The 17646-nt window shown below is 39.5% G+C and overlaps 2 protein-coding genes across 2 annotated transcripts in view; both read right to left on the minus strand.

Annotated features, from left to right (window-relative positions):
* rpl13 (ribosomal protein L13) overlaps nucleotides 1-17646 on the minus strand; it is a 242501-nt gene that overhangs the window by 28004 nt on the left and 196851 nt on the right. The gene's annotated exons all lie outside the window — the stretch shown is intronic.
* On the minus strand, nucleotides 108-16261 carry gcshb (glycine cleavage system protein H (aminomethyl carrier), b). Its single transcript, XM_060940815.1, has 5 exons — nucleotides 16069-16261; nucleotides 10615-10694; nucleotides 4713-4776; nucleotides 2043-2174; nucleotides 108-714 (listed from the first exon to the last, which is right to left on the minus strand). The coding sequence occupies exons 1-5, from the start codon at nucleotides 16214-16216 to the stop codon at nucleotides 620-622; spliced, it is 519 nt and encodes a 172-aa protein (XP_060796798.1). The 5' UTR covers nucleotides 16217-16261; the 3' UTR covers nucleotides 108-619.

Below are 17646 nucleotides of genomic sequence, written 5' to 3' on the forward strand. Positions count from 1 at the left end.
GGCCTTTCTGTGTGGAGTTTGCATGTTCTCCCCGTGTCCGCGTGGGTTTCCTCCGGGTGCTCCGGTTTCCCCCACAGTCCAAAGACATGCAGGTTAGGTTAACTGGTGACTCTAAATTGACCGTAGGTGTGAGTGTGAATGGTTGTCTGTGTCTATGTCTCAGCCCTGTGATGACCTGGCGACTTGTCCAGGGTGTACCCCGCCTTTCGCCCATAGTCAGCTGGGATAGGCTCCAGCTTGCCTGCGACCCTGTAGAAGGATAAAGCGGCTAGAGATAATGAGATGAGATGAACCTGAATATGAAGATGCAGATGTTTTATACTGTTACTAAGAATACATTTTCAGCTTTATTGTATTTCAGCTCAAGCATCAATGTTCCAAATTTAATCAATCAAAGCACCTAAAAACTGGACTGCAGTCCTGTAATTCAGAGCTCTATCCATCCATCAAACACAAATCTGAATTAAAGTCTTGTTACATTCACACAAGCAAAGATTTGGTGAAAATAATCAAAAAAGAAACAGTACAATTTCTATAATCATAAGCATTAGCAGTGAGATTTTAGCACGAAAATTTGATACATAAAGATAAAGCTGATTTAACGTGTAATTCATTTGATCTACTCAAGGGACTTGAGGTATTTTTCATAGGCAGCTTCATCCATAAGGCCTTCCAGTTCTTCAGGCTTCTCTATTGTCATCTTAATCAACCATCCTTGAAGAGAGAAGAAAGAATTAAAGAAGTAGACAACGACCACCACCCCACCACCACCCACACAATTGAGGTATTTCACCTGACGTCACAGGGTCACGTGACGCTCCGGTGTCCGCCATTTTGAAGGTCAAGCTAGCTAATGTCAACAACATAGTAGCTAGTATGTTACTGTAGCAATGTTTACGTTCAGTCATTTGGATGACTGTTAAAACCTTTCAGTCTCAAGTTTTTTCTTTACTGGATTTACTAGTTTACTGTAATTATGATCCGGCAACTATTTACACCGGATCCAGTGTAAATAGCTGCCGGAGCGTGCTCCGGCTTGCTCCCCCTCAAATTAAGCAGCGCGCTCCGGCTTGCTCCCGGAGTGCTCCGGCCGAGGTTCCGGAGCGCGCTCCGGCTTGCTCCCCCTCAAATTAAGCAGCGCGCTCCGGCTTGCTCACGGAGTGCTCCGGCTGAGGTTCCGGAGCGCGCTCCGGCAGCTATTTACACCGGATCCGGTGTAAATAGCTGCCGGATCATAATTACAGTAAACTAGTAAATACAGTAAAGGAAAAACTTGAGACTGAAAGGTTTTAACAGTCATCCAAATGACTGAACGTAAACATTGCTACAGTAACATACTAGCTACTATGTTGTTGACATTAGCTAGTGCTAACAGCTAGCTGCTAGTACACTGCTACAACACAGACACCGACCCTAATAATACAGTTCTTGGTCATTGCCTGGTAACAGCAAATTTATAACGGGCCATGTCTCAACAGACTAAGAAGTTATTTCAATGACATTTAATAACATTTTGTTTATCCTGAGGACCGAAAGTAAATGAAAATGTGAACAAACCTTAGCTGTAATCAGATGGCGACCACCGGCTCCAGGGACGACCCGCTGATGTAGGCATGTTACCCAGCCTGACACAAAATATTTGTAGGCATCCACACTCTTATACGCTTTCAGATCAATACCTGTGTATGGCGATGGGTTTTTAACGACATAGGTATACAGATCATGTGGGCCGAAGTCAGGTAAAGACGAGGGCTTCGTGTACTTCCGTACGTCAGTGAACAATCCTGGTGGAAGCAGGTAAACGTCGTTCTCTAAGCCTGCTAACCTCAATTTTTGCAAATACCTCTCCGTCTGCTCGCCCTGTAAATGCCCTACGTCGCTGGATAGTGAAGGTGTTTTCTGCATCTCGCTCCTTTTTCTTTTATGTTTTTCGTTTGTCGCCTTCCTCGCATTCAAACTGATTCGACCTGTGACGTCCAAAATGGCAGCCTAATGATGCATCACATGACTTGGTCACATGGGTGAAAAACCTCAATACTCACCACGCTCGTAGCAGGACGAGTTGACGAGTCCGGGGTTCTCCGTTAGTTCAGTGTTGATTTCGGTGACTTCTCCACTCAGAGGTGAGTAAAGCTCGCTTGCGGCCTTCACACTTTCCAACACACCAAATTCCTCTGAAAGACAATAAATTTAAAAGGGGAACTGAAGGCAAATTTTTTTTATCATCAAAATTCTATTCATCTCTTTTTATTAAATATAGGAATGCATTTTTGATAGCTATTTTGTCACTGCTATAGCAAGTTATGAATGTTTGAGTTATACTGTGTCTGTTCCCCGAGCTCAACAAAAAGGCAGAAATATTCAGAGAGTTTGTTCCAGTAAACTAATCAATATAAAATTAGATCAGACTGACTGTACAGCTGCTGCCAGCACCTTTGATCTAAAGGTGGGGTTATTAAATATTAGATCTCTTACATCTAAAGCGCTAATGGTTAATGAACTCATTACTGATCAGGAGTTTAATGTACTTTGTTTAACTGAAACATGGATTAAGCCAAATGAATATATAGCATTAAATGAAGCGAGTCCTCCTGGATACAGTTATATACACCAGCCTCATCTAACTGGCAGAGGAGGCGTCGTCGCGGTTATTTATAATGATTATCTAGGTGTAACACACAAACCTGGTTAAAATTTAATACATTTGAAGTTCTTCAGGGGCGGCACGGTGGTGTAGTGGTTAGTGCTGTCGCCTCACAGCAAGGAGGTCTGGGTTCGAGCCCCGTGGCCGGCGAGGGCCTTTCTGTGCGGAGTCTGCGTGTTCTCCCCGTGTCCGCGTGGGTTTCCTCCGGGTGCTCCGGTTTCCCCCACAGTCCAAAGACATGCAGGTTAGGTTAACTGGTGACTCTAAATTGAGCGTAGGTGTGAATGTGAGTGTGAATGGTTGTCTGTGTCTATGTGTCAGCCCTGTGATGACCTGGCGACTTGTCCAGGGTGTACCCCGCCTTTCACCCGTAGTCAGCTGGGATAGGCTCCAGCTTGCCTGCGACCCTGTAGAACAGAATAAAGCGGCTACAGATAATGAGATGAGAATGAGATGAGATTCTGGAAGGAGAATGTTTGTGGGGTTTTTTTGGTTTTGCATCTTAGAGGCGAACTGAAGTCATATTTAAACTTGCTTTATTTCTTAATTAACGTGTTATTCAGTGACTGTTTCGGTTTTAGTAACCTTATATCGTGACTCGTATTGGCAACTAATTGCAATTAAATATTATACTTATCGGCCTGTTCGGTTTTTAGCCGTGTTGAATGTAGTTCGTTTGGTCCACAGTAGGCGTCGCTTATCCGCGCCATCTTCACGAGACTTGTGCGAGACTTCGAAACATGAAGTGTCAGTGCCACCATTTTGAAAACTGTTTTCCAAATGAAATATTGCACAAAAACGAGTTTAAATGACAATTACTGCCTACTTTTTTCAAACTTTCCTGATCACTATCAAAACAAAACTTCAGGCTTGATCACATCAGCATTCGAAAGAGGGTGCGTGCGTGCGTCTTTTGACAACGTTGGCAGATGTTGGTCACTTTGATTTCTGCTGTACGTTTTACTTCCGTCCTATGATGTCTCTATACGCACGTGCTTTCCAGCTGTAAATAAAACGTTAAAATGGCTCAAAACAAACGTGGAGCTACATGGAGCAAAGAAAGGGGGGAGAAAGGGAGGGGAATAGAAGGAAAGAGGGAGAAAGTGAGGGGGATAAAGGGAGATTCGTTTTCTTTGTTTCTTTCTCAACTGCCTCGCGCGTTTTATACGATTCGACTGAATAAATGACCACCAGAAATACAGACTGTACATTGACAACAAAAAGCACACACACGTTGTTTCATCCACCATATTCTCGGAAGGAAGTTACTCGGTAACCACGGAAACATTTCGCGCACGCGCATTTCAACTACCGTGAAAGAAAACCGCAAACATTCCTCGCTAGTGTGGACAGATGCACTAAACTGTACCGGTATACTTTGTATCGATACAGTTATACCACTTTCGTACCGGTATAAGTGTGAACACAGCATTAGTTTCTCAGTCGTTAGCCTGTGCTACTTGCTCTCGATAGCACTGGCTTGAGAGCTTGATTAGCATTCGCTAACACTACTGATGAACGCTACACCGGCTGGAAGGTGACTTCACTGCTGCGCTGACGGTGCCGAATTGCGGTTAAGCTCGTGTTGGCCTTCGAGAATGCTGATATGAAGTGTGTGTATGTATATTATTATTATGGCTGCCTTTTCTTGTGGTATATCAGATATATTCCATTCACTAGCCTTCGACTCATTCAGTATCCTGTTAGTTGAACGGAATATATCTGATATCACTCAAAGCCAGCCAGTATTATTTAAATGTGTCACTCAGAGCCGCAATGCATTTCATATGAAAAATACGAGTTTTTCAACACAAGATGATAATCTTCAAGCCAACATGTGATTTTCTTTTTATTATAGCGACACATTTACAAACAAAAAGTCCCCAAATTTATCAAAACAACTCATGAGTCACACAGAGATTTAGGTCACGGTTTTGGTTCTCCATGTCCCGGATGGAGCTTGGATGAAAAACATGAATGGTGTATTTCCCAGTTAAACACTCGTGTCTATGTAATATATTAAAGTTATTATTGGATTTCAGACGGTTGAGAAAGCATCAGCGCTCACCCATTGGTTGAAGCTTTGTTCCAACCTCTGGCAGGCCGCAGTATACCACATCACCTAATGCTTCCTGTCATTAATACACAGAAAACATTTAATAAATAAATTATATATATATATATATATATATATATATATATATATATATATATATATATATATATATATATATAAAAAAGTGATTCCACGCTTATGGGTACTGAAATGGGGACATGAACTTATTCACCTAAAACCATTTCTTTTTTTACCATCAGGTCACAAAACATGTAATCTTTAATGAATGATATGTTAAAAGATAACTTTAATTTTCTGAGATGTAATAAAAACATATTTATATGCCAAAGTCAAGCCTATGAGTTCCAAAATGATGTCTGTTACATTACTTCTGTTACGATTGTCCATCTCGCGTCTGTTACAAATTAATTACAATCTAGCTATATACCATGTTAATCTTATTGAAAGAATGTGTATGTTTATTCTACTACACATGTTTATTAATTATATTTGCTAAAACATCACCTTCCTATGTTTCAAAAAGCCAACCAGTCTTTTTACATTTTTGTATCAGACATTGTCATTCTACTGGTGTCAAACATTATTAAAAAAAGCTGATGTAGATTGCTACATTAAAAAAAACCCTCACTGTTATATTCTAATATATCATTACTTTATCTATACATAATAAAATACAGTTATAAAATAATTCTACATTGTTAAAATTGAGAATCTGTATGTCCACAACACTTCTGTTACGTTCTGCCTTTGGCATATAAATATGTTTTTATTACATCTCAGAAAATTAAAGTTATCTTTTAACATATCATTCATTAAAGATTACATGTTTTGTGACCTGATGGTAAAAAAAAAGAAATGGTTTTAGGTGAATTTTTTTAAAAATAAAGTTCATGTCCCCATTTCAGTACCCATAAGCATGGAATCACATATACACACACACACACACACACATACACATTATATATATATATATAAATAAAACAACAGGAAGTGAAGAGGAGTACAATACTGGAAATTGAGGAGCAGCTAGAAAAGTAAATATCATAACTTTGAACTATTGTAGTTCATTACACTTCGTTATGCTGCCTTCAAGAAGGAAGCTTACTGTACTGTGCTTATTATTATTATTATTATGCAAAACACTTCAGGGGAAATAAAAATAATTAAAAAAAAAATCCAGGATGCAACATAAAATGTGGACCAAATGTGGTCCTTTTGCACGATTCAGATCTTCCTGATATGATAAACAGCATTATGCATCACTAACTACTTATTAACTGAGCATGAGGTCTTTACGGGAAAACATCAGACTGAGGTCTTGACAGGACGGACCAAGCCGTAGGCGATATTTTCCCATAAAGACTGAGTAATCGAGGTTAATAAGGAGTTTATATGGCTTTTTTTATTTCTAAGATTAAAATAGATCATTATAATGAGGCATGACACTGCTTTCAGTCACATCATATTTGTAACATAGTTGAGTCGTGCATGCAGAATAAACGGCTAGCAGTTTCAAAACTGAATTTCTGTTAGCGGTTACTGAACGCTCTTCGTCGCTCGTTTCTTGAACAACTCGGTGACTCTTGTTTGTCTTGTTGTTTAGTTTGTTTTTTGCAACATCAAAAGCTTGGAAAGTCAGTCCGTAATCGTCCAAGGGCATTACAGGAAAGTACTGCCCGCCAAGGAACCAATCAGAGTGCACGATTACCGGAAGTAGCTCGTGCCGTATAAGTAGTCATTATATTTACATTTATTTTAGCTGTTCCATTGATGAGATGTGAATTTGGTCAGGCAGCTTTTAATTAAATTATATAATTATTATTATTTCTAAGTGAATTGCTTCAGTAGGATGCATGTTCAGCAGTAATATATTTAATGTGATATCTACTGGCTGTGCTGTTTTCTTAAAAAAAGGGCTTGCTTGCAAAATTGATTCTTATCTCAGTGGAACGATCCTGGTTGATGAAAACGATGAGTCATGTTGTTACGGGAAAATAATTAACAGGGAGGTGTGATGAAGCGGAGTTACTGTTCAATATATTCCAAAAATAGTGGAATCCTGAACGTTTTAGTTCTCTTATACCACAGCGAGTTACCTATACTTACAATGTTTTAATTAATACTTTCATTAATGAATGACAATTTTATCCATTTATAGTTATATTTAATGCTGTTGTTCTCTCACCAGCTTGTTCACTCTCTCTCTCGAAGTTAATAACTCAAAATAAAATGCAACTCGTCCTATTTTGTCCCTGGTAATTACATCTATGGCTATGTTCTCTCTTGAGCCGTCTCTATCTGGAGAGAACATAGCCATAGATGTAATTACAAGGGCAAATCCTAAGCTTAAATTGTTGTACAAAAAAAGGCAAGCAAATGTCGACAACAGAACTAAGAGAATGTTTGTCTTTGCCTAGATCCAATGTCACATTGACTATGCCAGCACGTCACGGTACACTGGTTTAACTAAGAAATACAAGACTAAGTTCCAGTGTATGCAAAAAGTTATTCAGTTCCTTTTAAATCTAGACGGCCTTTCAATTTCATAAAAATCAGTGAAATTTAGTTCCCACTGAAATGTGGTCATTATGATATACGTTTATTTCTGTAATATCTCACAAAATATCAGGCCGTTCTGTGGCTGGAAAGTTATTTAATTTGAGAGGATTAAAGCAAATAATGTGCATGAAATCGCTCGCTTCACGCAGTCAAGCAGACAGAGGAAGTCCGTGTGTGTGTGTGTGTGCGCATGCGCAGGTTTCCCTTTGAGCGTGCACTGACAGTTCCATCATTCTGTCGCTAAACGAACAGCTGATCACACCGAGGTGCTCGCTAAGCGCCGATATTTATTAGTTTGGTCCTGCGTTTCCTTTCCTTCGTATATAACATAACGTTTTTTCTTCTCGCTTTCCGTTACTGTAGTCGGTCTTTCACGTTTCATTCGCACACCCACACACGTCCTCCATTTTTCTCTCCTGTTTCAAATTTGTATCCCACAATGCCTTGCGCAAACAGAGAAATCCCACCGCATGATGCATGATGTAGTATCTTGAATTGTGTCACGGTGAAGCAGGAAAAAATAGCGGAGAATTTAGGGACACGTGGAGATAAATTCATTAACTGTTCTATTTGAAAAAACAAATGAAATTGGAGGTCTGTGATTCGAATTCAGTGGCTTTCGGTCACTAAACAAAAATGATTGGTGTCGGCAGTCTAACTTTAATACTGAAATATATACAGATTATATATTGAGGTATTTCACCTGACGTCACAGGGTCACGTGACGCCCCGGTGTCCGCCATTTTGAACGTCAAGCTAGCTAATGTCAACAACAGTAGCTGGTATGTTACTGTAGCAATGTTTACGTTCAGTCATTTGGATGACTGTTAAAACCTTTCAGTCTCAAGTTTTTCCTTTACGGGATTTACTAGTTTACTGAGCTAGCGCGTGCCGGCCTGCCGGCAGGCCGGTGCGCGCTAGCTCAGTAAACTAGTAAATCCCGTAAAGGAAAAACTTGAGACTGAAAGGTTTTAACAGTCATCCAAATGACTGAACGTAAACATTGCTACAGTAACATACCAGCTATGATGTTGTTGACATTAGCTAGTGCTAACAGCTAGCTGCTAGTACACTGCTACAACACAGACACCAACCCTAATAATACAATTCTTGGTCATTGCCTGGTAACAGCAAATTTATAACGGGCCATGTCTCAACAGACTAAGAAGTTATTTCAATGACATTTAATAACATTTTGTTTATCCTGAGGACCGAAAGTAAATGAAAATGTGAACAAACCTTAGCTGTAATAAGATGGCGACCACCGGCTCCAGGGACGACCCGCTGATGTAGGCATGTTACCCAGCCTGACACAAAATATTTGTAGGCATCCAAACTCTTATACGCTTTCAGATCAATACCTGTGTATGGCGATGGGTTTTTAACGACATAGGTATACAGATCATGTGGGCCGAAGTCAGGTAAAGACGAGGGCTTCGTGTACTTCCGTACGTCAGTGAGCAATCCTGGTGGAAGCAGGTAAACATCGTTCTCTAAGCCTGCTAACCTCAATTTTTGCAAATACCTCTCCTTCTGCTCGCCCTGTAAATGCCCTACGTCGCTGGATAGTGAAGGTGTTTTCTGCATCTCGCTCCTTTTTCTTTTATGTTTTTTGTTTGTCGCCTTCCTCGCATTCAAACTGATTCGACCCGTGCAGTCCAAAATGGCAGCATCACATGACTTGGTCACGTGGGTAAAATACCTCAATAGGGGTGTTTACACGGCACATATTTGCATCGATGCTGCACCGATGTATTTTGTTGCGATATATCATACACCGATGTAAATTTTGTGGAGCGTTCACACGTCACAAACCTGCTTACTAGAGAGAAGCGTGTTAGCACCGGTGCAGCCCCACTTGCGTTCACACGGCAGTTTTTGCGACCGTGCTATACGATAGTAATAATGCGGAAATGAAATATGCGCATGCGTGAAAATGTACTTCCTTTTCCCGGTTGTCATGGCATCACCAAGCACCGGGAAAACAACGTGGATGAAGACACCAGTGTTGCCAGATACTGCTGACGTTTTCCAGCCCAAAATATGTTCAAATCCGCCAAAATGCACTTAAAACCGCCCAATCTGGCAACACTGGAAGACACGCAGTTCTGTTGTTGATATTCGCCATTTTGGAAGCGCAAAATACCAGGATGCAAATTATGCAATGCCCGTATGTAATCAACTCTCCTCACGCGTAGCGAGTCTACCCCTGTAGCGTTCAGACGTCCCATTTTATATCGGTGCCGCCCCGCAAACTAGCATTTACTCCGGAGTAAATTTCTTAAACCACCTCCCGAGCAGGGTTAGATTTGCACTGGTTTAAGCAGCTTTCAGGGGCTACACCGCTATAACTTTGTACCGTGTGAACGCTCTACCGGGGCAGCCCCGGTGATACACCGGAGTAAAAGTTGCCGTGTGAACACCCCTTATATATTTTTTATACACATATACATACACACACATTTTATATATATATATATATATATATATACACACATACACACACATACACACACTGTGTGTGTATATATATATATATATATATATATATATATATATATATATATATATATATATATACACACACATATATATACACATACACACACACACATACACTTTCATATAATAGTTTTCTTAGTTGATTTACGTGCATATTTACATGTATGTAAGGGCACTGAGGTTTTTTTTGCAATGCACAAGAAATTAATTATTTATTATTATTATTATTTTTATGCCTGTGGTTTGCAGCTATACTACAGTCAGAGCTGCATTTATTGGAAATTAATCAATACTTTCTGACCAAATCTCTTCTCAAGTCTCCATCACTGAACAGTGAATAACTTCAACAAAATAAACTTCAAATTAAAACCATCATGAATTCAGAAATGACCGATGCTCATAAGTTCCTGTTTACACAGTTGCACTTTTTCACTACACAGCACACAGTTATAGAAGTGAAATGAGTTCTTCCATTGTTCTTTAAGTGTTCATTAGATAAATCACATCTTCTCCCCTGATAGGGAGACACTCTTATCGGTCTCCCTTTAAAACACAACATCCGAATCTTCTGATAAATGAATGGGACCGTTCCTAAACTGTTGTGTTCTATTAGGACCATAAACAAGCTGAAATATTTACAGTGTCATTACTGTGGCCGTCACCTCACATGTCTGACCTGTGGAGTGTACAGACACGGGCAAAGGGCAAAGATTCGGGAGATTAAATAGTTGAACAAAACTGGTTAAACACTTGAAAGGATCCTGACTACTCTAATAAATATTAAACACCGTAAAACTGCCTGATGGAACCGAATTATCGATAAACAACATACCTGAGCGTAAGCACTGATACCGACTGTACCAATGTTTCCATCTGCTCGTACCCACTCATGCTTATCTGTAAACTTGAGAGCTGCAAACAAAACATGGCGTTTTATAAACTAAACATGAACTTTACTCTTACAACCCCAAATCAGAAAAAGTCAGGACTGCTCAGAAAATGAAAATAAAAACAGAAAGCAGCGATTTCAGAATTTACTTTGACTTAAATTTCATTGCAGACATAATGAACCCAAGATATCTCGTGTTTTGTTTTAGGTTTTTTTTCATGTTCTTCATTTCATTTGTGAATATACATCCATGCCTGTGTTTCAGTTCTGCAATACATTCCAAAACAGCTGGGATGGAGAAATTTAGGGCGAGTAATGAGGTAAAACAATTAAATAATGATGTGATTTGAAACCGGTGATTGTAATAATGATTTGGTCCATAAAATTATTGAAATGTTTCAAAACAATGTTCCTTCGAGAAAGATCGGAAGGGGTTTCGAAGGGATTTAACCCTCTATGGTGCATAGCATCATTAAATGATTCAAGGAATCCGGAGGAATTTCAATGAGTAAAGGGCAAGGGCACAAGCCTAATCTGAACACCCGTGATCGCCGATCCCTCAGACAGCACTGCACCAAGAACCATCATTCATCTATAGTTGATAGAACCACACGGGCTTGGGATTACTTTGTCAAGCTCTACAATACAGAGTTACATCCACAAACACCAGTTAAAACTTTACTGTGCAAAAAGGAAGCCTAATGTTAACTGTGTCCAGAAGCGCCATCGACTTCTCTGGGCTCGGAGGCGTCTGGGATGGACCATCACACAGTGGAAACGTGTATTGTGGTCAGATGAATCAGTATTCCAGGTCTTTTTTGGAAGAAATGGACATCGTGTGCTCCGAACCAAAGACAAACAGGACCATCCAGACTGTTACCAGGAACAAGTCCAAAAGCCAGGGTGTGTCATGGTATGGGGTCGTGTCAGTGCCCTTGGTAAAGGTAACTTGCACTTCTGTGATGGAACGTTAATACAGAAAAGTACACAGATTTTGGAGCAACATATGCTGCCTTCAAGACGACATCTTTTTTTCCCCAGGGAAAATGACCTGGCGACTTGTCCAGGGTGTACCGTACCCCGCCTTTCGCCCGTAGTCAGCTGGGATAGGCTCCAGCTTGCCTGCGATCCTGTAGAACAGGATAAAGCGGCTAGAGATAATGAGATGAGAAGTTTCAACAAGACAACGCAAAACCACATTCTGCACACATTACAAAGGCGTGGCTGTGGAAGAAGAGGGTGTGCCCCCTCTGTCCCCAATACAGAATGTGTGGAGAATTTTGAAACAAAAATATGACAACAACAACCCTGAACTGTCGCACACCTTCAGACCTGTTTGCAGGAAGAAGGAGACAAAATAACATCTGAAACGCTTCATCACTTCATTGGTGTCTTCAGTCTCTAAACATCTTTTAAGTGTTGCGAGAAGGAACGGGAACGTTATAAAGTAGTGAATGCTTTACAGTCTCAACTTTTTTTGAAATGTGTTGCAAGGATTATTTTTATATATATTATATAAAATATATATCGAAAGTCCTGTAGCTTATACCTGTCACAAAATTTAGTTTTAGAAATTTTATTATTACTTGATTCTCGTTTTATTTTATCTTTAACTGTATTTATATACATTGAGACAAATAAATTTAAAAAAAGGATCAAAATTGAAGTGTTTATTTGAAAAAAAAAAATCAAATAAATAATGTGCTGTTGTATTGGTTTGAGTGCAATACAGGTCCAAGATTATTTATAAAATCATTGTTTTCAGACTTAATTTCAACATACCGTCCCAACTTTTTTCTGATTTGATGTTGTATTATTAGAGACAACTGATTCCAAAAACACTCCAAACAATGGATTCTTTATTTAAAAAAACCCCACCTGTTTCTCAGCATAAACTTTCTACAGTCATACATATAGAATTAACAGTTATTCCACAAAATAGAGTCGTACATGAGCTGATATCCGACAAGGCGCGTAGCACCGAGTTGTCTATAAGCCATGTACGACAAGATTGAGTGGAATGACTGTGGATAGAATAAAACATTCAGTGGATTTTGAGAAACGGAGCATTTTTATTTTCTGCAAATTCAATATATAAAAAAAAAAAAAACCTTTATACAAAACGTCCGACAAAATCATTTCCGCTTAGAATGTAAACAAACCGGCGAAATGACAGGAGCGATTTGTGTTTCAGGGTGGAGTTTTACTTTAATCAGTCTCTAAATACTGAAACATCACGACACTGTTTATCAAAGCAGTAGAATATAAGAGAATTCAATTTGAAATATGCAAACATTAAACTGAACAAAGACAATCCATAGAGGGAGGGCTGGATAGATACGATCAACTGATCACATGGTACCAGTCAAAAGTTTCAGCACCATTCACTGTGAAGCACCATGCATTGCTTGAAGACGTCCAGCGAAGGGCATCAAAATTCGCACTGAATTACCCCCAGAATATGACCTACACAGACAGACGAATGAATTTAAAACTTACTCCCTTTAGAATACCGCAAAAAGATCTGAGATATGCTACTTGCCTAAATCTAGAAATTTGAAATCTGTTGATATTTCAAATTATTCTCTCCACATTCACTGGATATGAGCAATCGCATGCTCTGATTGGCTACTCTACTACTCGGCTATCAGCTCCTATACTGTGAGTAGAGAAAAAGAAAATGGTGGAGCGTGTTGCTGAACCACGCATGTGATGTGGTTACAATCTCAATTGCCTGTTGACATTTATTGGTAAACTACAAAACTAGAAATTAACACAAACAACAAATGATTAACAAAATGTGATCTATGAAAATACTTAAAAAGTGGGTAGAAAGTGGAACAAAAATATTTTTTGATGCAGGTTAAACATCAGTTCATTTGTTTACAAGCATTAGAATTACTTCCTTATTTACGAAAGCACTGACATCGATATACAGTATTTATATCAAAAGATATTTTGTACTAAATATAAGTCTATGTAAAACTAGGTCTTGTTAACTTAATATCACATACTGATTTTTTTTTAAAATAAATAATCATCTGGATGTCGATAATTGTGGAACGGTGTCACGTGATCTGTTACGCCAAGTAATCGGGAATCAACTCATTTTTCCAGTGGAAGTTTGAGTAACTATTCACGTACAATTTACAGATCGAAAGTCTTTTCTACTTTTGCAACGGCCTAAAGATCGTTAAGGTGTCGATAATTATAGCCGCTGCTCTAGTAATTTTTTAAAGATCTGTGAGAATGTGGCAAACTCAAAATAAAATAAAACAAAACTAATAAAACACCTTCAAAGTATCCAGTGTTTACCTTGATGACGCTTTGCACACTGTTGGCATTATCTAAACCAGCTTCATGAAGTACTCACCTGGAATGCTTTTCAATTAACAGGTGTGATTCATTAAAAAGGTACAGTGGTGCTTGAAAGTTTGTGAACCCTTTAGAATTTTCTATATTTCTGCATAAATATGGCCAAAACATCATCAGATTTTCACATAAATCCTAAAAGTAGATAAAGAGAACCCAGTTAAACAAATGAGACAAAAATATTATACTTGGTCATTTTTTTATTGAGGAAAATGAGCCAATATTACATACCTGGCAGTGGCAAAAGTATGTGAACCTCTAGGATTAGCAGTTAATTTGAAGGTGAAATTAGAGTCAGGTGTTTTCAATCAATGGGATGACAATCAGGTGTGAGCGGGCACCCTGTTTTATTTAAAGAACAGGGATCTATCAAAGTCTGATCTTCACAACACATGTTTGTGGAAGTGTATCATGGCACGAACAAAGGAGATTTCTGAGGACCTCAGAAAAAGCGTTGTTGATGCTCATCAGGCTGGAAAAGGTTACAAAACCATCTCTGAAGAGTTTGGGCTCCACCAATCCACAGTCAGACAGATTGTGTACAAATGGAGGAAATTCAAGACCATTGTTACCCTCCCCAGGAGTGGTCGACCAACAACGATCACTCCAAGAGTAAGGCGTGTAATAGTCAGCGAGGTCACAAAGGACCCCAGGGTAACTTCTAAGCAACTGAAGGCCTCTCTCACATTAGCTAATGTTAATGTTCATGAGTCCACCATCAGGAGAACACTAAACAATGGTGTGCATGGCAGGGTTGCAAGGAGAAAGCCACTGCTCTCCAAAAAGAACATTGCTGCTCGTCTGCAGTTTGCTAAAGATCACGTGGACAAGCCGGAAGGCTATTGGAAAAGTGTTTTATGGACTGATGAGACCAAAATAGAACTTTTTGGTTTAAATGAGAAGCGTTATGTTTGGGGAAAGGAAAACACTGCATTCCAGCATAAGAACGTTATCCCATCTGTGAAACATGGTGGTGGTAGTATCATGGTTTGGGCCTGTTTTGCTGCATCTGGGCCAGGACAGCTTGCCATCATTGATGGAACAATGAATTCTGAATTATACCAGCGAATTCTAAAGGAAAAATGTCAGGACATCTGTCCATGAACTAAATCTCAAGAGAAAGTGGGTCATGCAGCAAGACAACGACCCTAAGCACACAAGTCGTTCTACCAAAGAATGGTTAAAGAAGAATAAAGTTAATGTTTTGGAACGGCCAAGTCAAAGCCCTGACCTTAATCCAATCGAAATGTTGTGGAAGGACCTGAAGCGAGCAGTTCATGTGAGGAAACCCACCAACATCCCAGAGTCGAAGCTGTTCTGTACGGAGGAACGGGCTAAAATTCCTCCAAGCCGGTGTGCAGGACTGATCAACAGTTACCGCAAACGTTTAGTTGCAGTTATTGCTGCACAAGGGGGTCACACCAGATACTGAAAGCAAAGGTTCACATACTTTTGCCACTCACAGATAATATCGGATAATTTTCCTCAATAAATAAATGACAGAATATAATATTTTTGTCTCATTTGTTTAACTGGGTTCTCTTTATCTACTTTTAGGACTTGTGTGATCATGTCATATTTATGCAGAAATATAGAAATTCTAAAGGGTTCACAAACTTTCAAGCACCACTGTAATTAGTGCAATTTCCTGCCTTCTTAATGCATAAAATAGCCCTATTCCATCCACAACTGGAGTAGTCCATACAGGATTATATCAAGAACCGAACAATTAAGTAAAGAGAAACAACATCCATCATTACTTTAAGACATGAAGTGACTTTTAATTAATATTAAAGAACAAAAAAAAAATAAAATACATTTAGAAGGTGTGTTCAAACTTTTGAATGGTCCTGCAGGTCTTACAGCACAAACAGACCAAAAGAGCAAAAATTAAATAAAGCAAGAAATAACAAAACAACCTGGTAAGTGCATCAGAACTGTTGCAGGGTCTGCTCGGGTCTGGGGTTCTTGCTGAATTCAGGACTTCACTTTTAGCCAGTGTGGAAATAAAATGCATTACTTTACCTTGGGAAAGCCAGGGGCTCGAGCAGAAACTCCGTGAAACAGATCTGTCCGTCCTTCTCAGTATCTGGGACCCGACAGTTCTGGACAGACTGGGCAAAACCACTGAAAGGTTGGAGGAAAAGCACCTGAGCGTCGCACACATCGCCATCTTTCCCTGCACTACACCGTGCGCGCTCCCGCCGACGCGCGCTCCCGGTGGTCAGACAAGATCAAGTTCAAATTCACAATGGATAATAAATCTAAAATACACGATTAGACCAGAAGGACGACTTCAATCAGGAATGGAGTTTCATACAGAATAAAATTACGTCCTATTGAAAAAAAGGAAAAAAAAACATGTTCAGTCTTCAACCTCATTTGAATGAACTTCATTAAGTGATAGAAATGTAGTCGAGATTATAATTTAATTTATATTTGACATGGACACCCCGTATAGATGAAATAGCATGCATGTATAGGATTCCAAAATTCAAATGACTGTAAAATAAATTAAAAAAAAATTCAATCTAAAAAAAAAAAACCTGGTGGGCGTGACTTCATTGACTTCCGTTCTATCCGCTTGTTAAATCTGACGTCAAAAGCCATTTCCGGGTCCAAACTCTGCTTAATTGCTGCCAATCAATAATAATAATAATAATAATAATAATAATAATAATGCAGGGGAATGGAGTTTCATACAGAATAAAATTACGTCATATTGAAAAAAGGAAAAAAAACATTTTCAGTTTTCAACCTCATTTGAATGAACTTAATTTATACACTGAACAAAAATATAAACGCAGCACCTAAAGATTTTATTTATTTTGTACATCCGATACTGATTTTTTTTTCTGCCCACATCAAATGATAGTATAGCATACCAGTAAACATTTTTTGAAAAAAAAAAAAAATGTCCCTCTACTCAAGTTCTGAGCAGTGCCCAGACTTGAGATAATCCATGATCCAGTCGGGTGTGACCATTGCAGACAAAAATTTCACTGAGTAATGCATGTCATGACCATCCTTTATGTGGGGCCAATAAAAGGCCACCCTAAAATGACAAAAATGTTCAAATGTCAAGATGCCACAGATGACCAGAATCAACCGGGAACGAGCCATTGGCATGCTGCAGGCTGGAATGTCCATCAGAGCTGTAGGGCGTCAATTGGGGGTGCTATTCCACGATAGTCCGCCTCCGACGACGATTTCAGCAGCATGGCACCACAGACAACATGCCACATGCATGCAGGCCACGTGTCACCACTCCAGCACAAGACCGGCATATCCGTCTGACCCACCTGCGTGATCGGTGCCGGACTGCAACACGGACCGCAGATGAGACCATGGGGAGACACAATCGCAGGGTCAGCAGTCAAACTGTGAGAAACCGACTCAGAGAAGCTGGCCTCCATGCACGTAGACCTCATCGAGGATTGGACCTGACTGCTGGGCGACGACGTTCTCGTCTGGACTCGGCTCGGGCACATAGAAAATAAAAATGAAAATGAATTTCTATCTGAACATTTGTATTTCATAAAATATGGACCGCTGCGTTTATATTTTTGTTCAGTGTATTTGACATGGACACCCCGTATAGAT

This window comes from Neoarius graeffei, chromosome 15 (assembly GCF_027579695.1).
Source record: "Neoarius graeffei isolate fNeoGra1 chromosome 15, fNeoGra1.pri, whole genome shotgun sequence".
NCBI lineage: Eukaryota > Metazoa > Chordata > Actinopteri > Siluriformes > Ariidae > Neoarius > Neoarius graeffei.